Source organism: Hoplias malabaricus, chromosome Y, assembly GCF_029633855.1.
Source record: "Hoplias malabaricus isolate fHopMal1 chromosome Y, fHopMal1.hap1, whole genome shotgun sequence".
NCBI lineage: Eukaryota > Metazoa > Chordata > Actinopteri > Characiformes > Erythrinidae > Hoplias > Hoplias malabaricus.
In genome coordinates, this window is record NC_089820.1 from 29277285 (window position 1) to 29302653 (window position 25369).

A 25369-nucleotide genomic window follows, 5' to 3' on the forward strand; every position below is an offset into this window, starting at 1 on the left:
TATTAAACAGTAACACAAACCTGTGCAAAACAAGGCTAAGGAACCCAAAGAGAAACCTAGGGGTGTGAGCAACACAACAGTGTAGAAACAGACACAATTAACCACAAACTACAGCTGTGTCTAAAATGGCCCCCTACTCACTATTCCCTACATTACTCACTATATAGTGCACTAATATAATGAGGTGAATTCAGGAGGGAGAGAACAATCTCAGACCTAACATCATGCAGTTTTTTAACCAAACATAGCAGTGTTAAACGTGTATCCACTATCCACAAGGGTACATTGGTTGTAAACTACTTGTTGTGGTGCATTGTGGGATTGTTGAACTTGAAAATAGTGCACTATATAGTGACTAGGGCACAATTTCGGACACAGTGTAAGAACAGAAAACAGGGCTTAAGTAGCTAGAAACAATAGGATGCACCTGTGAGCTCAGTCACATGACTATCACAGATGCTGGGCGTGGCTAGTGAAGAAGGTCACATGACTATCACAGATGCTGGGCGTGGCTAGTGAAGAAGGTCACATGGTAAAACACGAGAACAAAACACAGAAAACAGTGACAGATCCTGGGACTGTTTCTGAAGAACTCACAAAGAGCTGTGGGCTACTATCTGTGGTCAAACATTTAATACAAATACAAATGAGAAAATAATGTAAAATAAAATAGCCAATGTTTCTGACCATAGGACACATCTTGTCCTGGGAGCCTTGTCATTTCATCACAAGCAGATGTTTAAGTAAAAGCACAGGGTTAGGATTGTGTTCTGAAAGATGAACTCCTTGCACATCTTCTAAATCATATGAATTTCACGGGGCTGCAGGTCTTTATCCGGGACACTCAGACAGAGTGCAGGCGAGTACTGAAGACCATCCTCCTGAACCGGCGTCTGTGCAACCTGCTGTCTCCCTACTTCACCCCCAACGCCTCTCCGTCTGAGCTGGTGGATCTGTACGAGGAGGTGGTGACGGCGCTCCATGCCGACAGTGGAGACGTTATCTTCATGCTCCTCACCAAAGTACGTCTCTGTTTATATCAGTTTTTGTTCATTAAAAGCTTAATTAGACTTACACAAGAAGAGAAAAGTAATTAGACTGTATATGTCCAGTGCTGAGGGGTGTTTATACCTGTGCAGCAGTGTTTATATAGAGTTGATGTTTGTCAAATGGAGGGGTGTTTTTATGTGTAGATCAGGTACGATTAGAGATTGTTGAAATAGCGATCTTAGCTTTAGAAAGAGGTCAGATATTATTTTCACTTGATCCTTGGCACTTATTTTGAGTCCCAGTTAATTTACTTCTCTTTTCAGAGCGGAGAAATAGTCCAAAGTCTTCTATAAACCACTTCCTATGTTCTTAAGAGCCAGTTCTTAATCATGATTTTTTTTATTTAGTTTAAAAAGCTCGTACAAACCTAGTACCATCAAAAAGCATCGTGTGTACGTATCACCGGAAAACATGCAGCACCCACCCAGGGCAGTCTACTTTTCTTTGGTACCTTGGGTCTCAGAGAGAGCGGGATATGTACACTCTCTTATGGCACTTCTCCACTGCATGGCTCCTCCACCACTCGGCTTTACTCGCTGTTTGGTTTCGCTACCACAGCTTCCTCTTGAAACATAGCTGATAATGTCACAAAACCCCGTCTTTAACACAAACAGCGGGATTTCGAGTGATGTGAGATTAACTTTGAGATGCTGGACATAAGAGTCTGATGGGTCCGAGATATTGGAGGCTGTTCTCGCAGTCTGAGCATCTCACACACAGCTGTCTGTGAGCCGTAAAACACACAATAACACACACACACACACACACACACTGCAGAATGAATGTGGTTTATGACAATGCCAAGTGTGGTCAAAACATAGCACACCTCCGTATACACGACTTGGCCAGAAGTTTTTAGGTAGAGCTTCTCTGGTTGTGTTGCTCAGCACCCACGCAGCCTCATGCCGTTCAGACCCAGTACTTTTCATGCATTTCGAGCAGATGATTCAGGAGCGCTGGCCGTACACGACGGAGGATTCTAATGTGCCATCTGAGCTGTCATCCACGCACAGGATTTCTGAAATCACACAGTATCTACCCTGCTTTCAACAGTTAGATTGTTCCTATGGTCAGATGTTTACACGTAGAGCAGAAAGAGTTGAAGTCTGATCCAGTATTAACCCTTTCTTTCCTCTGGTAGTTTGACCTGGGCCAGTGGCTGTCTGTGGCTCAGCCTCGGTTTCCCAAACGAAGTCGACTGATGGAGCTCATTCACCTGGCGCTCACAGCCTGCAGCCTGGAGCCTGAGCCGGAGGTCCTCATGCCTTTCAACCTCTTCTGCAAACACTGGACACAGCTGCTGGTCTATCAGTTTCCTGACCACTACAGTGACTTTCTCCGACTCCTCACACAGAGTGAGTGCTCCACTCGATCACAGTGCCTACTCGGATCCCTCAGAGTGAGCTTGACTTGAAACCATCCCATTTAAAAGCATGGTTACTCTGGTTTTGAAATATGCACAGGGACAAGATTCATACTCGGGGTGTGTGTGTTTTAACAATGTTAAGTGTAATCAGGGCCAAAGTGTAAACCTGACCGTTTTTTATCTCCGTGTAAGGTTCCTCGGAGCAGCTTCTCAGTGCAGATTGCTGGAGGGCTTCTCTGCGAGTGCTTGGCTGCTGCTCTCATTCGAAAAAGAATGCATCCAGACCTTCCTCCACACACTCAGTCTTACTCTCACCTAAACAGGTACGGGTCTTTATTCATATTTTAACTGTTGTATAAAATAAAACAATACCCATATCCAGAGCCTACCTGGAATCATTGGGCGCACGGTGGGAATACACCCTGGAGGGGGCGCCAGTCCTTCACAGGGCAACACACACTCACACCTATGGACACTTTTGAGTCTCCAATCCACCTACCAACGTGTGTTTTTGGAGCATGGGAGGAAATCGGAGCACCCGGAGGAAACCCACACAGACACAGAGAGAACACACCACAATCCTCACAGACAGTCACCCGGAGGAAACCCATGCAGACACAGGGAGAACACACCACACTCCTCACAGGCATACACCCGGAGGAAACCCACGCAGACACAGGGAGAACACACCACACTCCTCACAGACAGTCACCCGGAGGAAACCCAAGCAGACACAGAGAGAACACACCACACTCCTCACAGACAGTCACCCAGAGGAAACCCACGCAGACACAGGGAGAACACACCACACTCCTCACAGACAGTCACCCGGAGCAGGAATCGAGCCCACAACCTCCAGGTCCCTGGAGCTGTGTGACTGCGACACTACCTGCTGCGCCACCGTGCCGCCCAAACAATACAGTTAAAGGGGAATATTAAAATTCGTTATTCAGTGCACATGCACTCGTCTGAGTGTGTCCAATCACAGCGCTTGACACGTGACGGCTAATTTGCGGGGAATGAGATAACATATTGAAAACTAGAGATTCTCTGTGCCTCGCCTGATGCTGCTGCTTGGGGGTGAGCAGTGTGTGGCTCATTATCATTTAAAGAAACAGGCCGCTCTGAACAGAGCTGTTTAGACAGTGGGTGAATGCTGCTTTAGGTCCTTGTGGTATTTTGACCAAAGCAGTTCACAGACATTTCATTAAGACACAGAACTGTGTTCCACTGTGGTTACGGTGTGTACTATCCCCCCGTTTTTGTTGTTTTTTTCATTAAATAAACAGCATTGAGAAGCACAGTGTAAATATTCATCACATCATCTCTTTAATCCAAGCCCGGCACCTTTTCATCCAGGTTGAAGAAACTATAGAGTGGCTCTCAAACTACTTCCTCAAGCTTCGCCTCTCCAAAGGGGACTTCCGCAGTTTTGGCCTCCTCTCCAAATGGAGGCCGTACATTGAGGAGGTCAAGCAGCTCTTTGAGTTTCTGATCACGTTCCTCATTGATCTGGAGCTGAACCACTGCAGCAAGGAGCCTCAGGGCAGTGCGAGACTGGTCAAAGGTGAAACAAAAAAAATATTTATTTAATATTTGACTTGAAGATTTTTAAACTTTTCTTAACATTGTGAAGTTTAACATTCGTAAAATACCTGTAAAATTAGTAATAATAAACTTTCCTGCTGCTTCGAATGACTGTGTTCACTTCATGTCCAAAGGTTTGTAGACGCTCCTTATGTTAAAGCCGGAGTAAGTGATTTGGTAGAAGCCCGTTTTTTGAAAAAATCCAACCATAAAAGTACCACCCCTTACATTCAGCCCTTGCTTCAAAGCCACGCCCCTAAAACACAAGAACGCCATGGGAGACAGAGGAGCACAAAGCCTCGCCTTCAGACACCATCCACCTTCCCCATGTCACACTCACATGTAGAAAACACTCTGACGTTCACCCTCTGGCTTTGTCCAGCCTCTTTTTATTGGAAGCCTTCTCTACCCCTGTCCTCCTTGTCTTTGTTAGCAGTGCTGCACCCCTCTGTGCCCTCAGTGCTGTGGATGCATGGTGAGGACAGAACGATATAGTTGATAGACATTTTGTCTGTTTTGATCAGTCCGAATGAAAGGATTGAACAGGGTGTTCAGAGTCCTGTGGCTGATATAAAAAAGGGCTGTATTTATGTCGTCAGGGTGTTTCCTTCACTGACGGCTGTCAGGATTTAAAAAGTGCTGCAAGAACTATAACACAAACCTTTCTAAAGACAAATCACCTGTTCCAGTTTTAAAATTTTGAGCCTGAAATGGGCTGTTCAAGGGCAGATGTATATGAGCTTAATGTATTTACCCAGTCCTGAGTCCCGTGTGTCTTTTATTTAATTCAGCTCTTCAGGACCTCCACTCAAAAACGGCTCAGCTCTTCAGGCCCTGGATTCTGGTTCTGGACACGGATGACGCAAGGTAAGCCTTACTTGTGCTTACTCATAGTTACATAAATGAGAAATGAAGCGATGACTAATATAATGACTTTCTTGCATATGCTTTTAATGCTTTCTTTTTAATCATAGCAGCCCTCGCTGTTCTCCCTGGCTTGAGTCTGATACCGCGGTAGCCGTCAGTCTGGTCGGCTTATACACACAGTTGGCGGAGACCTTGCATGACAAATTCAAAGGTGGGAAAGAGACTCTTGTGCCTTATAAATCAAGTATCGTCACTGTCCAATTAAAACCATGTGTCTCCATGTTTGTGGATGTTTGGTTACTGCATCTCCTTCACACTGGGTGAGAGTTTCATGACGAACGACCAATAGAAACGCTACAAAATTACTTGGAATTATTTGTAAAGTCAGTATTTTGTGAGATACATGTTTTAATAGATAATTGTACCCCTTGTATCTGATGTATTCTGCTACTTTAAGGTGCATCCATTAGACTGTGAGATGTTAAGATGGAATAATCTACATAGAAAGGCATGAAAATGAAGCTCAGGCACAATTTGAACTTGAGCTTCAGCTCACCATCCTCAATGCCAACAGTTGGCTAGAGAGGTATTAAACCCCCCTGCTTTGTGCTGTGGAGCAGTAGAGCTGTGTTCTGTGAAGTGATGGAGCTCCATTGGTTACCAGTGGAATGAGTTGGAGTGGTGTTTGTGATAGTGACGGGCCGATCCACATTTTTCCAGTTTATTTTCTTTCTGTTTTACTTTCTCCACTTTTTTCTCACTCTGCAGTATTGCCCATTATCTCTCTCTCTCTCTCTCTCTCTCTCTCTCTCCTGTCAGGGCCTCAGTTACATACTAAGATTGCAGCAGGTTCAATGGAATATGGATCGGTGCTGCAAACTTTATCCAGTTCAGGGCGGCGGTGGGTCTGGAGCCTACACAGAATCACTGGGAGCAAGGCAGGGAAACACCCTGGAGGGGGCGCCAGTCCTTCACAGGGCGGCACACACACACACCTACGGACACTTTTGAGTCTCCAATCCACCTACCAACGTGTGTTTTTGGAGCGTGGGAGGAAACCAGAGCACCCGGAGGAAACCCACGCAGACATAGAGAGAACACACCACACTCCTCACAGACAGTCACCCGGAGGAAACCCACGCAGAAACAGGGAGAACACACCACACTCCTCACAGACAGTCACCTGGAGGAAACCTACGCAGACACAGAGAGAACACACCACACTCCTCACAGACAGTCACCCGGAGGAAACCCACGCAGACACAGAGAGAACACACCACACTCCTCACAGACAGTCACCCGGAGGAAACCCACGCAGACACAGGGAGAACACACCACACTCCTCACAGACAGTCACCCAGAGGAAACCCACGCAGACACAGGGAGAACACAGGACTTGAACCCACAACCTCCAGCTCCCCGGAGCTGTGACTGCGACACTACCTGCTGCACCATCGTGCATCTGACAGCAGCTGACCTCGCTGATGTTGTTTTAGCTGGATTACATCAAAATCCTCACAGAAATCTTACACTGTCTAGTTTAAATACTTCCCAAAGGAACAGCCGTGTTCCCTGTCATTCCAGAAGCGGTTTTGAATGAGCAGTTGTTGTATGAGCATCACATTTCCTGTATGTGTGTATAATCTTTACTCATCCCTGGTTTATCCGAGCAGATCGCGTGTTGCCAGGACAGAGAGGAGCTATGTGGCTGCATCTGATGCACTACTGTGAGACCTGTACCTCACCCAAGATGCCAGAGTACCTTCTCTACACCTATCACACAGAGTACAGCCGACTGCCGTGGAAGGACCTCTACCCAGACGAGGCCCTCATGAGCCAGTTCTTTAATGTGAGACACCCACACACACTCATGCTGTGTTTTAGACCTAGCATTAACCTCTCGAACCACCTGACATGTCTCTCAGGTCTGAGTGCCGTCTGGAAATGTCTCACATACACAGCCACCTACTGATTTAATCGTTCTTTGAGATATGGGATGTTAAAGCAGTTTATATTAAACAGTCAGTGCCAGATCTTCTGTTTAATTCTGCAGTTAGTAAATAGAGGATCACAAATGAATTAAATGTTGTTTTCTCATTACACAGTTATAGGAGGATGTAACAGTAGGATAGAAAGTTTATTAATACAGCAGCTTTCAACATTTAAACAGGATATATCATGAAAAAGATCCCTTGTTCACTGCCTGTGCATGTCAGTCTTGGGATCTGGAGCCCACCAACCCACACACTGTGAAACAAGACCACCCAGTATTCTGTGGGTTGCTAACATCAGTAACTATGTCATAAAATGAGCCATTCTTATTTAGTTCTGCATTTTATGTAGTGGGCAGAGACTTTAGAATGGCCCCGCCCCCTCGTCTGAGTCTGTCCAATCACAGCGCTGGACCCGTATTTCTGTGAGAGCGCAAAGACGAGGTTAAACTCAGCAAAACGGACACAACGAGCGCGGAGAAATAAGAGCACTGAGTAAAAACGGAGAAGAAAGAGAACAGAGTGAAAACGGCTAAAAACCATAGCTTCTGCTCCAGACGTTTCATTAAAAAACTTTAAGAACATTAAGAGTTCCACTGTGAAGAAGAGGGAGAAAATGTCCACTTTAATGTTTGTAATAAATCTGTAACTGGTCTAAACCCAAACTCACACAGACTTTAGGACACAGTATTGTCCCCAAGAACAGAACAAACCCATCACAGTCTTCTGCAGCTTTTTCCCGATGGAGCTCAGAACCAACACAGCGCTCAATAAACTCTTCACTTTTCACACTGCTTTGTTTTTAGGTTCTTTTCTGTTTAATAAAATGATAATTGTCATTTTTAATACGACACACGGTCACCGTAAAATAACAACAGAGCATCCTACTCACTCTCTCTAGTGAACCAGCCACTTTGGGTCAACGGTCAGTTTCATTACTTCCACGACTTACTGCCTGGGGAAAAAAAGCTTCAGGAACATTATTTATTCTCATTAATTTATTACAAATTAGCCACAGATTCAGACAGAATGGTCAGATGGTTCGTCATTTGATTTTACCCATGTGAGTATAGGTGAGTTAATGAGGAATGGTGAGGTCAGAGCTCTGTAGGGTCGTGTAGTCTTCAGTACAAAACGTGGATCCTTGTCCTCTGTGGTTTCCGTCCTAATCGTCAGTCTGTGTCCTCCAGGTGGAAAGAGGGAGTCCAAAGAGCTGCTTCCTGTTCATGGGAGAGGTGCTGTGTGAAGTTAACTGGGTCAGTTCATTAAGCGATGCTCTGAGCCCTCAGCCCAGCGCCAGCGCCCACACGATGGTGGTCTACCTCCTCTACCTGATGGTCTTCCTGGCGAAAGAGGACCACCTTCTGAACAAGCCTGTGAGTTCTGTCAGGAGCCTTTATCGCTTTTGTGTTCTCCGCTGAATTTGATCAGTTTCAATAAAGAAGGTCAGTTTTTTAGGATGGGGACCGTTTGTTTATTTTATGCACGGTCTTTAAAATAAAAGCACAGCTAAAGCTCTTCTTCACTCGTGTTATGTACAGCAGTGTTTTAGGGACGCGTTACAGAAAACTAAAGAGACGTTTTACAGAATTAATTCATAATACGTCAAGAAACAAGTCAAAAATTCTAAATTTAATTTCAGGACTGAATTCAGTTCATATTTTGGGCTTTTTTTTGGGTCCTGTTTCAAGTGTAGGTCTATAACGCTTTCGAGTGTGTGTTTTTGTGATGAAACCTCAGTAGAGTAAATGTAATATTGTTGCAGAATCTAATTTTTGAATTTTCAGTCTCCTCTTTTTTACTTATTTATTTATTTATTTTTTTGTTGAGAAGATTTCCCTCCGTGCTCAGACACCTACCGTAAACCCCAGTGTAGACACACACATGGAAACCTTGGCAGAAGGCGTGACCGCGATGCTCAGGACTGACATGTAGTAGTCCACAGGACTTTTATTCTTGAAATGAATCTTGTATCGTATCTTTTTTTTAACAATTGGCTTTTACACGCTACCAGAGATAAAACATCTGTTGAAAAGGGAGTGGTTTTCACTGAAATTACAGTTTTAAATGTATTCATATTCACATTGTAATCACTGTCACATACATTTAACTCACACAAATACACTTAGGAGTTGCATCAAAAGAGGCTCTATTTCTCATTTAAGAACTGTTCCTCAAGGGGGTGCTGTTGTGTTTTTGCATCAATGATATTTTGTGTTGTTACACTTCAAATGTGCTCATATCTCCTGGATGCTCTGCAGCAGTCCTCACGGTTGATTAGAAAGTTCAGATCACTTAACGTGAAATAACCAAGGTCATTCTTCCTCTCCAGGAATCCTCTCTTTTGAATCTGCTCGGTCAGTCAACCTCTTTGCCCTGGCACCTGGTGGACTTCTCTTCTTACCAAAACGTTACCGCCTACGTGAACACACACTACCCAGCTTCCCTTGTCCTCAACCAAGACGTGTCTTCACAGCTTGTTATTAAACTCCTCAAAATGGCTGCTGGCTTTGGATCCAACCTAGACGGATTACACCACAAGGTTAGCGCGGCGCATCCCCGAGGGTGGAAACGCACAGAAACTAAAGATTTATTTTTATTTTAGTCTTTAATATGGACCTTTGGGACCTGCCCTGACCTTTCTGCTCTTTTCATAGGATATGACTCTAAAATGTCAGGCCTTTCTACGTCTGATGGTACAGTTTCTGACGTCCCTGGATCAAAACGGAAACATCAGTCTGGCCTCCCTGGAGTCAGAGATGGAGAGACTTTTGGAGTGCATCGTCGTTTTCAACCCTCCTGGTGAGAGAGCACTGATTTCTTTTGGCTATTTTGCTTCTGCAGAAGCGTCATGTCACAGATTGTCAGCAAACGAACATCATTGAGACACTTGAGTCATTCCGGTCAGATACATTTATGCCAGTCTTTAGTTACCAAATATACAGGATTTCTGTAATGTTTTCAAGAATGGGGGCTAAAAGTAGGAGGCTGGCAGCACTCTGAGGGCCTTTTCACACAGAGTATGATTTTTTTTTTCGCACTTAAAAAACGGATGTGATTTTTAACCTTCACACCGGGTCCGACGCATTTCCGATCTCAGCTCTGAAACCACAGGAAGACACTGTGAGAAAGAAATGAAGAAATGGATTTATTGAGTAGGAACAATGATGAATTTGACATTTTACTGTAAACACTGCAGCTAAAGGCCACTCTGAACCCCCCCATACACCCCCCCGCCCCCCGTCTCCAGAGCAACACGAGAGTTCAGCAGTGTTTCCGAAGCTCACGGGGGAGTTTAAGGCTCTGTTTCTGCTTGTGGTTTCTTTCATTAAAAGGGGTTTTTTCTTTAACCTCTGCATTTCAGCTTTGTGTTCTGCTGTTCAGCCATCATCTTCCTGCTCATTTGTTTGGTATGTAACCATGACAACGGTGCTTTAATTGGTCGGCCTGATTTAATGCATCCGTTAAACGCAGGAAATAGTACAGGTTCTAATTCAGTGTCGCAGCCCGTCAGTTTCGGACTCGGCGAGAAGGACAGCGTTAATAAACATGTGTTTGTTTTCAAAACTTGACTTCCTTTTTTTTTTCCCTACCGTTTTTGGTGTGAAAAGGCCTTAATACTGTTTTCAAAATGGCCCCCTATTTACGTTAAGGGCACTGTTGAGTGAGTTGCCATTTTTCTCTGAGTGTCCAAAGCCTAAAGTGAAATGCGATCATGATTTTGTGGGCAGTACAATCTCCCACAATGCACTGGTAATTTATAGTGAACATCGTAACACACCACATGAGCTGGATGTGGACCATGATGCATTGCGAGTTTCTTTGTGACTATACCACAGACAGTGGGAGTGTCCAAAGTCACTTGTGTTTGTAGATCTTCGTGGTGAACTAAATAGTGCTTCACCAAACAGCACAATGCTCCTCAGTGTTTGCTCTATGTCTGTTTAAGGACACGGTACAAGGAGTAGATAGAGGTAGGTGCAGAAGATTTATTTTAAAAAGCAGCGATGAGAACATAAAACAGAAGGTAAAACACAGACGGCTAAACAAGAAACCGACAACTTAAATACACTGGACAGAAAAAGGGGCTAAAGACTAAACAGAAGCTAGAGACTAACACAGAGAAGATAAACACTGAACATAGAACCCAGCAGGAATCAGAAACCTGGACAAGAAGCACAGACCACAAACATACAAGAATCCACACACACAACCACAACGACCCACAACCAGGAAACAGAGACATTGACTACAAGACGACAACTCGAACAAGAAACACCTGGACACTAATTAAGACACGTGACACTAGAAACACAAGAGAAGGGTATCACATGACCTAGGGAGCAATAACAAGAAACAGTACAAATCAGAATACAAAACTATTCTCTATTGTTGAGAGATGACAATCCCTGGTGATACCTCAGCCATCCAAAGCCGGTAGTCCTAAGAGAGCACAGTAGGCCTGGGTGGGTGGTGTTATAACACATTACAGCACTGTGATGGTGCAAGCTAGCCCAGCTAGCACCAGAATTATCTAATGCAACGCTCACAAAGGGTAGTATGAGGCAGCTTTGATATACTGACCTGGAATCCCTCTGTAGAAATGGGTATGGGGCAAAAAGGAGGTAAAGGGAACTGGGGCAGCTTCTTTCAGGGAGGGAGCGGGTCCTCTGTGGGTAAACCCTGTAGGAAAAGAAAGAGTTAATAAATGTATACATGTGAGAATACTTACCGGTAATGCTTAGAAGCATGATGTCATGATCATTTAATACTCTCTGCCCACTTCCAGAAACAGACCTGCAGCAGAGGCACATGGCCACGTGCAGTCTATTCGCAGAGATGCTGACTTTGCTCAATGGAGCGAGTGTGTCCACGGCAGAGGGACTCGGAGCTAAGCTCCACTCCTGGGTGGAAAAAAGGGCCCGGAGCCCACTGGTGTTACCACTGCTCACCGCTGCCTGCACTTGTTTGGCCTCTGTCCGCCACATGACGCGCACGACCGAGGCCTGCATGCTGTCCTACTTCACTGACGGTAATATTCTAGGACCTTGGTGCTAGTCTCCGAGCCGTTTCGACGTGTCCAGCTCTCTGAAAGCGCTTGTTTGTGAATGTCTCTCTCTCAGGTGGCTCTGTGGATCAGTACTCGGGCTGGGGGCCCATCCTCGTCTCTCTGCAGGTTCCTGAACTGACTGTGGAGGACTTCATTCAGGAGAGCCTGGCCTTGGGCAGCTACCTCACGCTCTATGTGTATATCCTCCAGAAGCTCAACATGGAGCAGACCCTGCTGAATGAGAACAGGATTCTGGTGCTGCTCAGCTCCTGGATCAACCAAGTCTTTCCCAGGTTTGTGTTGTAGCTTTTTATACAGAGCAGCGCTTTATTCCCAGGAAACTAGCGGTGCTCTGAAGCAGCTCTGCCAGTCTGCAGTGATGTCAGAGGAGCCGCTAGACTTAGGTTAAATTTAGGGCCTCAGAATATTTCCACAATCATCTGTTATCTCCACTGCATTAAACTAAGACAATACACCAGTGGTTATAGAGATTATAGAAAATACTGACATTTGTGGGTTTCTTTGTGTCTCGCTGATAATTCACAGGGCGTCAGTGCTCCTCTTATGGGGTGTTTATCTGCTCATGTGTAACTCGAGTTCTGTTTTGTAGCACTTTCACTCTGTGTTTACTTTATCACCGTTAGCGCTCTACCTGTTTTAGAGTCAGTTCCACCTTAAGTAATCTAAAACTGCAAAAAATAATTCAATATTACCCCCCTACGGAGCAGGAATAGAGCAGCATCCACATCACGGTTCATGCTCTTTAACTTCTGGAGTCTCTCCGTTGTCTAAAAACCCCCAGACGGTGTTTCTCTGCCGTAAACTTCGTAAACACATTAGTGCTGTTTCCAGTGCAAACCGACTGCAGAGCAGCACATGGAGAGGAGACATTCACAGAAATGTATAAAAAGTGTTTTTGATTAAAATCGTGAATGTCTCCTTTAATTTCAAACGCCCACCGATCCAGTTTTTCTAGAACACCCTGAGGAGGTGTTACTCTGTTACAATTGTGCCTTGGCAAACGTGAATGAGACTCAGATCATCTGCCTTCTTCCAACAGTTAGTTCTCTAAATGTTATGCTTGGGATTTTCTGGCCGCTTTAGTGCTCTGCAGAATCCACCCAGTAGACGACATTGATCTGAGATGAACTGCTCATTGTGATTGTGTCTTTAACTGCAGTGGTCCAGCAGACGAGGCCAAGCTGTTCCTGTGGTGGCACAAAGCCTTGCACCTGCTCCAGGTTCAGGTGGATCTGGGTGACCCATGTGGACTGGACACTGTGATTCGGGCTTTGATGGCCTTCCAGACAAGCCTTGTTCAGCTGGGTGAAGAGAGGCTGAACTCTGGGATCCTGGGAGCCATTGGCCTGGGGAAGAAGTCTCCGCTCTCTAACAGGTGAGAGACACTCATTTCTTCTAATATTATATTTCCTTTTGGCCTCGTTTCCTCTGGGGGTAGGACGGCCCTCTGTCCCCATTCACTGCCAACAGTGCTAGCTAGAGTGGGTGACTGATGTGACAGATCTGGGCTGTTTGCATTCTCCTCTGATGCGCTAAATTATTCAGTAATGTGTCGGTTCGAGTCGGTTTGAAAAGAAGTTATGAGTTGGACTCGTGTTTCAGAACACAGCCTTTAACATTCATTGATATTGACTTTAACCCTTTAAGGCCCATGGCTGTTTCTTCAGTTTAATGTAGTCTTTTCTGTTAATAACATAATGTTATCAGTGCCCTTCTTACTTTTCCCAAGAACCATCTACAGAATCTGCTCCTGTGATTAACTGAATGTGCAGAACCACAAAAGTAATATTGTACACGTGCGGAAAGACTGCAGTTTCCTCTGTTTTTTACTCACTCAGTGTGATGCTTTTTTAAACTTGGCAGACGTTTTTTAAATATTGCTGTATGACTTTAGAATAAGACTGCACTTATAAAGGTTTATAAATGTAATAAAATCTGTTCATTTATAGTTATTAATTATGGTGTTAATACATTAATAGTCATTAATAATCAACAATGACCTGTTGTTTGCCAAATAATGAACCCACATCCATCTGCACTGTTAACCCTCAGATCTTGCCGAATACTGACCTCACTGTGCCTCCTCCATCAGTCGACATTAACCCCGTCAGCTCCAGCACAGATTTGTTAATGAGTTTAACCCTTTAATGAATTAACCACCAGCAGAGTGTCTTTTTAAACATCAGTGAAAATGTGGTGTGGACTTTAACACGTGAAATGACTAAATTCACCTTCTCAGGTCTGAGCTCATTCTTTCGCTTGATATTTTCTGTACATTCTCACACTTTCAGTATTAGACAAACAAAGAGGTCACTGCCGCACTTCCTTTCTCTGTGTTACAAAGAATTATTAATGACATTCATAGTGTTTACAACCTAATTAGTAACCATGCAATAAACAGGCATTCAAACCATGTATATGTCTTTATAAATATAGTCTTTTTTAAGGGGACATGCGGCTAACAACAGATATTTAACTGGCTACTAATACATAGGGAATTTGTCTCATGTTCATTGCAGGTTTCGAGTTGTTGCTCGCTGCATGTCAGCATTCCTCCTGGTGCAGGTGCCTTCTGAAAATCAGCTACGCATTCATCCAGGGACAGAGCTGCAGCTGTCTGCTAAAGCCCAACAGGTCAGAGCCTCACTGCTCCAGCTCCACCCTTGAATCTTCACATCTGACGCATGTCATGTAGCCCTTTTCCACCAGTGAGGGACTGGTTCAGTTCCCGTTCGTGCGCCTAATTTTGAAAGGTTTAGCACATTGTCACCTGGGGGTGGGCGTTACCCACATTTTTCATTGGTGTCGGGCTGTGCTTATATCTGTGAGCACAAAGTCAAGGTGCTGTGTGTTGTAGCTCAGCACAGCTCGACACTACACACACACACACACACACACACATTGACGATAAAAAACAGTTTCTGAAAGTTTCAGCGCCTGCTGCTGGAGGAACAGAGAAGCACAGTTGGAGCTAACAGACACTTGTGGTTTAACACACACCACAGCAGATGATTCTCCAGTGAAACTGAGGCTCAAATAACACACATTTAGAGATAAAGCCTCACAGCTGTTGAGTGAAGGCTCTTCTGAGTGTTTTGTCTGTTTTAGCTTCAATCCTCTCTCTTTTAACCCAAACTCAGCCCCAAACTCACCCCCCCGCACACACACACACACACAAACACACACGTTTTCAGAGTGTGACATCACCAGTCAGTGCCGTCCCACAGTGCCCCCTCTCTGTGGCTCTCTTAAATGCACATGAATGAACACTGGCCTTGTACCTAACGAATTACACAACACACACACATCATAAAAAATTCCCTCGTTTTCAGATACCGTCCACATTTTAAATACTGTGGTATACAGTGTTATATTTCTACCGCCCAACTCTATTTCCATCAACATAAACAGGTTCCAGACCTGGACTCCAGACCCAGGTTCTCCAGCACAAACCGTGATGACGTCCGTGGATGTGTCAGGATAAAGGAGCTCAGTAAGGAGCACTGATCTGAAAACAGAAAAGCAGGAAAATACAGTGTGTGTGTGATTCCTGGGGCTGTGGTCACACTGACTCACCATTACATTACTCTGCTGTTGCTCACTGTTCACAAGCTCCACAGGAGCCACACTCTGATCTGACTGCGCTGTAAACAGTGGCTGAACCATGACTCTGTCCTCACTCTGTTCTTTTATCCTCTGGCTGTGGTGCTCTCCTGGTTACAACAGTTACTGTTTAAAACTGGGCTGATTCACTGGGTCGAAGAAACCAGGTCAAGAACCAGAGCTCATTTGGTCGAAAAGGGCTAAGTATGACCTCTATTTTTAAGTCTGCTGTCTCTGTGTTTCTTTCCTCAGGCTTTGGCGGTGCTGGAGGCCATGCCGGGCAATAAGCAGTACTCAGAGCTGCAGCAGATTTTGAGCCAAGCCTCTCAGTTCATCAAGTACCCCGGACACTGCCTACGCGACAGCAACCGCCTTTTATCCCTACTCATCAACTCCCTCTACACTGAGCTCCACTACCTGGACATCATTCGCTAGAGAGCCCTGGATCACGACTGGTCGCCAAAGCCATGTGTCTGTTATCTGGCCTCAGGCACGGCACCGAGGACCCGGAGAAGGAAGCATGGCTGGCTGCAGGAGGGGAGCCTCTGGATCGGGAGAAGCAAATCAATGACTCGGCTCTAGACTTTCACCTCTGTCAAGAAGCTTGAATATTTAAAAAAGCAGTGGCAAACAGTACATCTTCAACTCTTTAAAAATACAGCACATGTTCAAGCCAAGGTTCAAACACGAAAAGCATGTGGGGTGTGTCATTTCTTTTGTACATGGGTAAAAACCTCACTGGTTCTTAAGTTTTGGGGAGTTTTTTTGAGGCAAATGAATGACAGGTAAACAGTGGAAATGTAGTCACTGAGCTCTAGACGCATCGAGACCCCGTTCACACCTGGCATTGACAGGCATCCAATCTGATCTCCAGTGACTGGAACAAATCCTGGATGTGTACGGGGTACAAGGCATCACCCAAACCACATTCGGAGTGTGTGTGTGTGTGTGTGTGTGTTTGTGTGTGTAAATTGGTGAGCCAACACGGCTTGGTTATGTTTATTATATTTCTAGAACAAAAACTGTGAGTGTTGTGTGCACTACCCCTCCCCCAGTCCAATCACAAGCGCTCACAGCACGTGTTTAAAGTGCCAGTTGTGAACATTAGTGTGTTTAAAGTGCCAGTTGTGAACATTAGTGCGTTTCGACAGTCATTTTTGATTCTAATGCCAAGTGTGACCTGAGCCAAAGGCTAAATTTGTCAAAATGTTTCACTGAGAAGAGGCCAATTTCCTAAACCTTGGCCTGTGTTCCGTCTGCTCCCGAATAAAGCCGAGTCGGGCCGTTAGTGTTCTCCTCTCAGCGAGGAGCTCCAGTAGGTGGCAGTCTGAAAAAAGCAGTGGAGCTTCTCGTGTCTCTGAGGAAACGTGTGCATCAGCCTGGTAGCAATGTGTGTTTGGAGGAGAGACATCAGCGGTGACAAAAACATCTAAATATTCTTGATATGTCTGTGTTTTATGAATGTAGTATTTTAGAGGTCGGTGGGTTGAGGTTTGGGAGAGTCTCTGTTATAATCCAGAGGGACTTTCATAGGCTGCATTTCCCAAAGTTGCCACAGGTTCATGTTGTAAGCTTCATTCGCTCTGTTTAACTCTGTCAGTGACCACTGACTCTTCTAGGATCATCGTGAACTGGCTCCACATACAGAGACCGAACGGGCTGCAGAGTCACATCCAGAACTCAACCGGCCTCCATACTGCTCTCTCTCTCCCAGACACTTCTCTTTCCCTTCGTTTCCATGCTGTTATTGAAGCAGTGACTTTCAAAGGCGCTCTGACTTCAAATCACACGCTCATTTAATGCAGGCAGGAGTCAAAGGTTCATTCAGCAGATCTTTTATGGATGGATGCTTTTAAAGATTTCATGAATTGTGTTCACACACACACACGCGCGAGAGCCTGCTGTTAGCTTGGTATGTGGGTTTAATTAAACATGCTTTATTACCTGAGTGTGTATTTACACTGATGCTCTTTGTTGTTAATCCATTGGTTAATCCACTGGGGCTTTGTGTCAGAATCCAGGAAACTGTTGTTTAAAGCACAAACTCACTTTCTCCTCTCACAGGAGCCTAGGACACTGAAAGGGACTGACGATGAGAGGGAGCCGTGTCGTATTCTTCTTGCCTTAAAACAAGCGTGAACATATGTTGCAGTGTGTGGCTGTTTTGTATCGTGCCGTGGTCCGGCTCCAGACCTCGCTGTTGTTGTGCGTTACTGATGTGAACAGCCACTGACTACAATACAATACTCACAAAGAACAAAGTGCTGGTGTCTGTTCTTTTCTGAGGATGGGCTCAGCTTTGCTTTCGATCAACAGTGTGTTTATGTTCATTCATTAATTTATTAATTTATTCATTCATTCATTCATTCATTCATCAGTTTTTCTGCTGGAACCACTCCGTCCTGTTCAGTGTCACAGTGGGACCGGAGCTTACCCAGAACCACTGGACACAAGGAGGAACACACCCAGGACAGAACACCACACACACACACACACACACACACACACACACACACACACACCTGTGGACAATTTCACACATTCGCCCTCGGTCACTCGTACACACACACACATACACACAGGTAGACAGTTTCACATACTCATCCAGTCACAAGTGTGGACATTTTAACACACCCACGTGCACACACACTTATGGACAATGTCACACACCCAGTCACACACACACTTATGGACAATGTCTCTCTCTCACACACACACACACACACACACACACACACACACCCCTGTGGACAGTGTTATTTGCGTTGTTTTGCTCTCTCAGTGACCACAGACTGCTCTATGATCATTCGGAGTCGCGTGTCGGAGCCTGATGTGTCTTTGTTTTAAATCTTTAAAGCTGCGATTGTTGTTTTAAAACAACAGTTCCTCAACAGCTCAGTGACGGTGTGAAGATCGAAGGACAGGAGTTGTGCTGGATCACAGCTCCGACTCATCCCAGTGCTATTGGAAAGAGCTAAAACTCTCCTGAGAACACAGGTCCCCTGCCCCACAGCCGCGTGCTGAGTATTGGAGAGTGTTGGAGAGTGATGGAGATGGTAAAGAGTACAGCCTTCTTCTCACAGAACGTCTCACTTCCACATCCTCGTCTGTAAATGTCAGAAGCTAGTCTTGCACTGGGGACATTGTGTGACTGATCACACCTCCTCAGCTGTTGCTATGGTTATCAGCAGTTTGACAGGCAGCACCGGGAGGACGGGCTCAGGGAAAGCAGACAGCAGATGGGAGGGTGGGATGCATGTACTGATAAGTAGGAGGTATGTCCTCACTGCTGTTTTCTCACTGTTTAGAGCCTGCTGAATCCCACCCTCCCCTCGCTCCTGACTGCACTCTGCGGCACTCGGCCGTGTGTGAAGCGGACAGCTTGGCGAGAGCCTGAGAACCTGTGATGTGCGAGACCCAAACACTCAAACACATGGCGTTTTGTCTGCTCCTGAGGAGAACCGGGCCCAGAGCTGTCCTCTGTACATTCGGCGCACTCGAGTGAGACGTGGCCTTGGAACGTGAGATTCAGTGAACATCCATCGGATGGCAGCAGTATGGCCCTAAACATATGCTTGGGTCCAATTTGCAAGGCTCTGTCAGAGGAGAAGCAAGCTTTCTGCTTCAGATACAACACTGACAACAGTTGCCAGTCCGCTGTAAGCTCCAGAGAGGATCGGTGATGATGGCTACACTTCTGCAGTGCTTTTCTAGACCCTCAAAGCGCTTTACAATCAACCACCAGCTCGTAGCCTCCACCTGGACGATGCCACCGCAGCCGGTCCTCGCCACACATCAGCTATTAGGTAGTGAGAGGAGGGGAGGGAAGGACAGAGCCGAGTTGTTTAAGGATGGGGACGATCAGGAGGACAGAGGTGGCAGTTTGTCGGACGTCTGGTTAAACACTGTTTTCCAGAAACTGCCCCCTGACCTTTTACAAACTCAGAAGGTCAGAGAGTTACATCCATAGCATGGTGCTGTTTGTTCTGTGCAGTGTCCCTGTCGATGCACCCAGGCATTGGGATCCACACAGACCACAGGCACAGCGCCCACTGTTGGCCCCAACAACACTACCTCCAGCACCCCAGATAGGCTCAGCAGCAGTGGATCTGCATGGTCTGGTGTTCTTGTGCGATGTGCAACCTCTCCAGTACCTTCCCCCAGTGCGTGCAGGTTTGTGCCTCCAGAAGCCGTTTCTCAGTCATTTCAGGCCGAGACATTTAACTTTTTTCCCATTTACAGAGCCAGGGCTATGTACAAACACTGGACATTTTTCCAGTGCACTTCCAGAGCAGAGAGCAGTACATGGTGAAGAAACGTTCTTTGAATCTTATAGAAAGTGAACATAGCTTTTAATTGTGTGTGTGTGTGTCTGTGTCTGTGTGTGTGTGTGTGTGGTGAAGGCGTGTGTCTAAGGATTGTTCGTTGCGGTGCTGGGGCTTTAAGACAGGCTTCACCTGCTGGGCTTTAGCTTGTGGCAGTTGCATTAACAGTCCATTTGCAGACTTTGATTTCAAGCCTTCATCTGTTCCCTACAGTGAGAGCCAAATGGCTGCAGTCACTGACAAGCTCCGTCTACGTCAGTGTTTTCTGTTTATTGAAGGAGAAATAAAATTAAAAGGTGTGAGTCCTTGAAGTCCTAACATTTCCATTCAGGAGGCGACTACAGCGAGGGCCTTCGATTAGAACCTAGTCACAGATCTGGAGAGAGACACTTCTCAGAGCATTTGACTAACGTCCAGTCACCTGTAGACACCCCTTATATTCACTGAAGTTTTTATGGCTATTAAAGAATGTTAATTAAATGTTACCAGAAAACTGACTCAGTGTAAGACACTTCAGCCCAAGGGGGCGCTAGAGGAATGAATACTCTGGGTCAAAGCATTCACTGTACTCTCTGCTTTAGTGTAATATTCACAGTGATGTGGCAGTTGTCAGCGTCCAAATTTCTTACCCACCTTTGAGTTATTCAAAGTTCCCCTTGTCTTCAGACAAAGTACCATTTCCTCCTTCCCCCTGGGAGCACAGTCACTGCATCTTTCCTTGTTAAGTGTAAACTTCCCCGTGCGACTTCTCCATATGGTGTAGGGGACAAAGGGTAACAGAGGGGAGCTCAGCTTGTGCCTGCTTCTTTATTCTGTCTAAAGATTAATGTCAAAGAGTCATGTTTTATAATTAATTCATAACATTCATTCATTGTCTTATTCAGTTCAGGGTCGCGGTGGGTCCGGAGCCTACTCAGAATCACTGGGCGGGAACACACAGTCCTTCACAAGGCGACCCACTCCCACCTGTGGACACACAGACAGTCACCCGGAGGAAACCCACACAGACACAGGGAAAACACACCACACTCCTCACAGACAGTCACCCGGAGGAAACCCACGCAGACACAGGGAGAACACACCACACTCCTCACAGACAGTCACCCGGAGGAAACCCACGCAGACACAGGGAGAACACACCACACTCCTCACAGACAGTCACCCGGAGGAAACCCACGCAGACACAGGGAGAACACACCACACTCCTCACAGACAGTCACCCGGAGGAAACCCACGCAGACACAGGGAGAACACACCACACTCCTCACAGACAGTCACCCGGAGGAAACCCACGCAGACACAGGGAGAACACGCCACACTCCTCACAGACAGTCACCCGGAGGAAACCCACGCAGACACAGGGAGAACACGCCACACTCCTCACAGACAGTCACCCGGAGGAAACCCACGCAGACACAGAGAGAACACACCACACTCCTCACAGACAGTCACCCGGAGCGGGACTCGAACCCACAACCTCCAGGACCCTGGAGCTGTGACAGAGACACCACCTGCTGTGCCACTGTGATGCCCCCAGCATTGGGCTGTGGAGCAGAAATGCATTGGGCATGTGGAGTGGCAGAACTAATCATCCTACATCAGTTACTGACCTCACTAACATTCTCATGCCTGAAGGTCATCAAATTCTCACAGCAAATGTGCTGAATAAAAAAGCTCTAACACATTCCCAGAAGAGTAGAAGCCGTTACTGCAGCAAATGGGGTGCGGAGGCTTTTTTTACCCTTCGATTCAGAAGAAACGCTGGATGTTTCAGATTAATTTGTACGTGACGGCCCCTGGCCTCCTGCAGCTCTTGCTTGCTGTTTGTTCACGGTGAAAACACAGTGTACTCCTCCACACTGTCCTTTTCTTTCATGATGAAGGGTCTCTGTGCATCGCAGACTGAACGATTCAGAACAAATCCAAATGAAACAAATGGGGTTTCAGTCTGCTTTCCCTTCGTGCACTTTTTATTTTTTTCTTTTCGAGCACGTTTCTCAGGCTCATTATTATGCGCAAGGGCAGTGTTTTCAGAGTGCGTCTGAGTGCAGGAGATGCCCTGTTTCTCACTGCTGAGAGAGAGAGAGAGAGAGAGAGAGAGAGAGAAAGAGAGAGTGAGAGAGAGAGAGACAGAGAGAAAGTGGGAGAACGAGAGAGAGAGACAGAGGGAGACAGAGACAGTGAGAAAGAGAGAGAGAGAGACAGAGACAGAGAGAGAGAGTGAGAAAGAGAGAGAGACAGAGGGAGACAGAGACAGTGAGAGAGAGAGAGAGAGCGAGAGATAGAGGGAGCAAGAGACAGAGGGAGAGAGAGAGAGAGAGATTCTCACTGCTGAGAGACAGAGAGAAAGAGAGAGAGAGAGAGAGACAGAGGGAGACAGAGAGAGAGAGAGAGAGAGAGAGTGAGAAAGAGAGAGAGAGGGAGACAGTGAGAGAGAGAGAGAGCGAGAGACAGACAGAGAGGGAGACTGAGAGATAGAGGGAGCAAGAGACAGAGGGAGAGAGAGAGAGAGAGAGAGAGATTCTCACTGCTGAGAGAGAGAGAGACAGAGAGAGAGAGAGAGAGAGAGATTCTCACTGCTGAGGGACAGAGAGAGAGAGAGACAGAGAGAGAGAGAGAGACAGAGAAAGTGGGAGCAAGAGACAGAGAGAGAGAGTGAGAAAGAGAGAGAGATTCTCACTGCTGAGAGAGAGAGAGAGAGAGAGAGAGAGAGAGAGAGAGAGAGAGAGAGAGAGAGCTGGGTAACTTGGCCTGAGCTGAACCTCACAGCTCCACACTGTCTTCTGTAAACACAACAGAGCCATTACGTCTGATAAACTCAGGTCTAACTCGTATCTCCAACAGTGATTCCAACAACAGCCTTGGTGCAGTCATGAAACTACCACTGAGGATGTTCCTGTTGAGGATTTGCTCACGAGAACAAGAGCATCAACAGCTTGTTCTCGACCCTGAACACCACCCTCAGGGTGTGTTCTCCCCTGGTGCCCAGTGATTCTGGGTAGACTCCGGACCCACCGCCGCCCTGAACTGGATAAGGGTCACAGACAATGAATGAATGAATGTATAATTGCAGCAAATTATGTGATAAATAATAGTTTTTCATCAGTCCACAGCCACACCGTTAGGAAAACACTGTTTGATGATGCTGGCTATAAACATAATAATGATACAGTGTGATACCTGTGGGATTTCACCAGGGGATCGTTTATAATAAAGTCAAGTGTTTCATCCTGCTGAGTGATGTACTGTGGGGAGGCTTGTTATTGATGTTAAGAGTAGATAACTGTGGATGGTCTCTCTCTCTCTCTCTCTCTCTCTCTCTCTCTCTCTCTCTCTCTCTCTCTCTCTCTCTCGTTGTCTGCCCCCCCCTATCTCTCTCTCTCTCTCGTTGTCTGCCCCCCCCCTCTCTCTCTCTCTCTCGTAGTCTGTCTCCCCTCTCTCTCTCTCTCGTTGTCTGTCTCCTCTCTCTCTCTTTCTCTCTCTCTGTCTCTTTCTCTCTCTCGTTGTCTGTCTCCCCTCTCTCTCTCTCTCCCCCACAATGCCACTCAGGTCACTGTCTCAGACGAGTGAGTGGGATGCTGTGGGGAGTGAAGAGAGGATGAGGCTTGTTTCCACAGCAAGACCATCCTGTCGTAGGCTGGGTATTTCTGGAATGAGCTCTGTGCGCCTGCAGGGAAATTCAGAGAGGTAGAAAAGGAGAACGTGGAGGAACATTGAGTAGAGATGTCTCATACGTCTCCAGTGTGAGAGAACCTTCCGTCCCTTCTCACAAACAAAGGCGGAGAGGGGGCGTCAGTGTGGAGCCGTCCAGGGACAAACCCCCCTCGTTTCCTCGTTGTGTTTTAGCTTATTTACGTTCTACTGAATATGTGTCTTAAAGCTCATTTCTTGCCCTTTTTAAACGATGCTACCTTCACGAAGGCGCGGATGTTAAGCCACACGTCCACTAGAGGGTGCAGCTCAGAGTCAAACGTTTTGGACAAAAACAAATGCGGTGACAGCGGAGGAGGTGGGGGTCCATGAGGTTTTTAAACTCATCGTAACTTGTGAATTAATGACGGAGAATTATTTACACAACTAACGCTGCTTTCGGACCCCTGCCAGCACAACTCAAATGTAGTGACAGGAGTCTTGCCCAAGGACACTTACCTTTGTAGTGTAGTGTGCTTACCCACGCAGGGAACTGAGCACCAGCAAAGGAAGGTGTGGAGTTGCTTCTGTTCTATACGGATGAGCTGGAGTGGTGCACCTGTGTCTCAGTGCGCAGAAGGACGTCCGGCATCACGGTGGGTAGGAGGATATCTGGCGTCTCAGTGGACAGAAGGAAGGTCGTCCACCATCTCGGTGCGCAGAAGGACGTCTGGCGTCTCGGTGTGCAGAAGGACGTCCGGTGTGTCGGTGCACAGAAGGACGTCCGGCGTCTCGGTGAGCAGAAGGACGTCCAGTTTGTCAGTGCACAGAAGTACGTCCGGCGTCTCGGTGTGCAGAAGGACGTCCGGCGTCTCGGTGGGCAGAAGGACATCCGGCGTGTCGTTGCGCAGAAGGACGTCCGGCGTCTCGGTGCGCAGAAGGACGTCCGGCGTGTCGGTGCGCAGAAGGACGTCCGGCGTGTCGGTGCGCAGAAGGACGTCCGGCGTCTCAGTGAGCAGAAGGACGTCCAGCGTGTCAGTGCGCAGAAGGACGTCCGGCGTGTCGGTGGGCAGAAGGACGTCCGGCGTGTCGGTGCGCAGAAGGACGTCCGGCGTGTCGGTGCGCAGAAGGACGTCCGGCATCTCAGTGAGCAGAAGGACGTCCGGCGTGTCGGTGCGCAGAAGGACGTCCGGCGTGTCGGTGCGCAGAAGGACGTCCGGCGTGTCGGTGCGCAGAAGGACGTCCGGCGTGTCGGTGCGCAGAAGGACCTCCGGCGTCTCGGTGCGCAGAAGGACGTCCGGCGTCTCGGTGGGCAGAAGGACGTCCGGCGTCTCGGTGGGCAGAAGGACGTCCTGCGTCTCGGTGGGCAGAAGGACGTCCTGCGTCTCGGTGCGCAGAAGGACGTCCGGCGTCTCGGTGCGCAGAAGGACGTCCGGCGTCTCGGTGGGCAGAAGGACGTCCGGCGTCTCGGTGGGCAGAAGGACGTCCGGCGTCTCGGTGCGCAGAAGGACGTCCGGCGTCTCGGTGGGCAGAAGGACGTCCGGCGTCTCGGTGGGCAGAAGGACGTCCGGCGTCTCGGTGGGCAGAAGGACGTCCGGCGTCTCGGTGGGCAGAAGGACGTCCGGCGTCTCGGTGGGCAGAAGGACGTCCGGCGTGTCGGTGCGCAGAAGGACGTCCGGCGTGTCGGTGCGCAGAAGGACGTCCGGCGTCTCGGTGCACAGAAGGACGTCCGGCGTCTCGGGGGACAGAAGGATGTTTGGCCTAGTGCTCTAAAAGCTAAACGCATGTTCTCCTCTCAGTTAATCACTCCTTTTTTCCCACCTCTTCTCCACCCTCATGCGATGGGAGGATGACCACACTCATCTACAGAAGTGCACCA

The 25369-nt window shown here is 47.1% G+C and overlaps 1 protein-coding gene across 3 annotated transcripts in view; it reads left to right on the plus strand.

Moving 5' to 3' along the window:
* The window catches only part of LOC136678291 (ectopic P granules protein 5 homolog), a 58175-nt gene extending 40396 nt beyond the window's left edge, over positions 1–17779 (plus strand). For 2 of the 3 annotated variants that reach the window (XM_066656290.1, XM_066656291.1), the window contains exons 31-45: positions 828–1022; positions 2192–2405; positions 2609–2739; positions 3776–3983; positions 4795–4870; positions 4978–5081; positions 6544–6719; positions 8052–8237; positions 9194–9403; positions 9519–9663; positions 11651–11893; positions 11985–12204; positions 13092–13307; positions 14452–14566; positions 15788–17779. In XM_066656290.1, coding sequence (XP_066512387.1) covers positions 828–1022; positions 2192–2405; positions 2609–2739; positions 3776–3983; positions 4795–4870; positions 4978–5081; positions 6544–6719; positions 8052–8237; positions 9194–9403; positions 9519–9663; positions 11651–11893; positions 11985–12204; positions 13092–13307; positions 14452–14566; positions 15788–15970 — 2622 coding nt within the window. In that variant the 3' untranslated portion in view covers positions 15971–17779. The remainder of the gene's footprint in view (positions 1–827; positions 1023–2191; positions 2406–2608; positions 2740–3775; positions 3984–4794; positions 4871–4977; positions 5082–6543; positions 6720–8051; positions 8238–9193; positions 9404–9518; positions 9664–11650; positions 11894–11984; positions 12205–13091; positions 13308–14451; positions 14567–15787) is intronic. The other variant, XM_066656292.1, reaches the window with a different exon arrangement.
* Positions 17780–25369: the final 7590 nt, after the last annotated feature.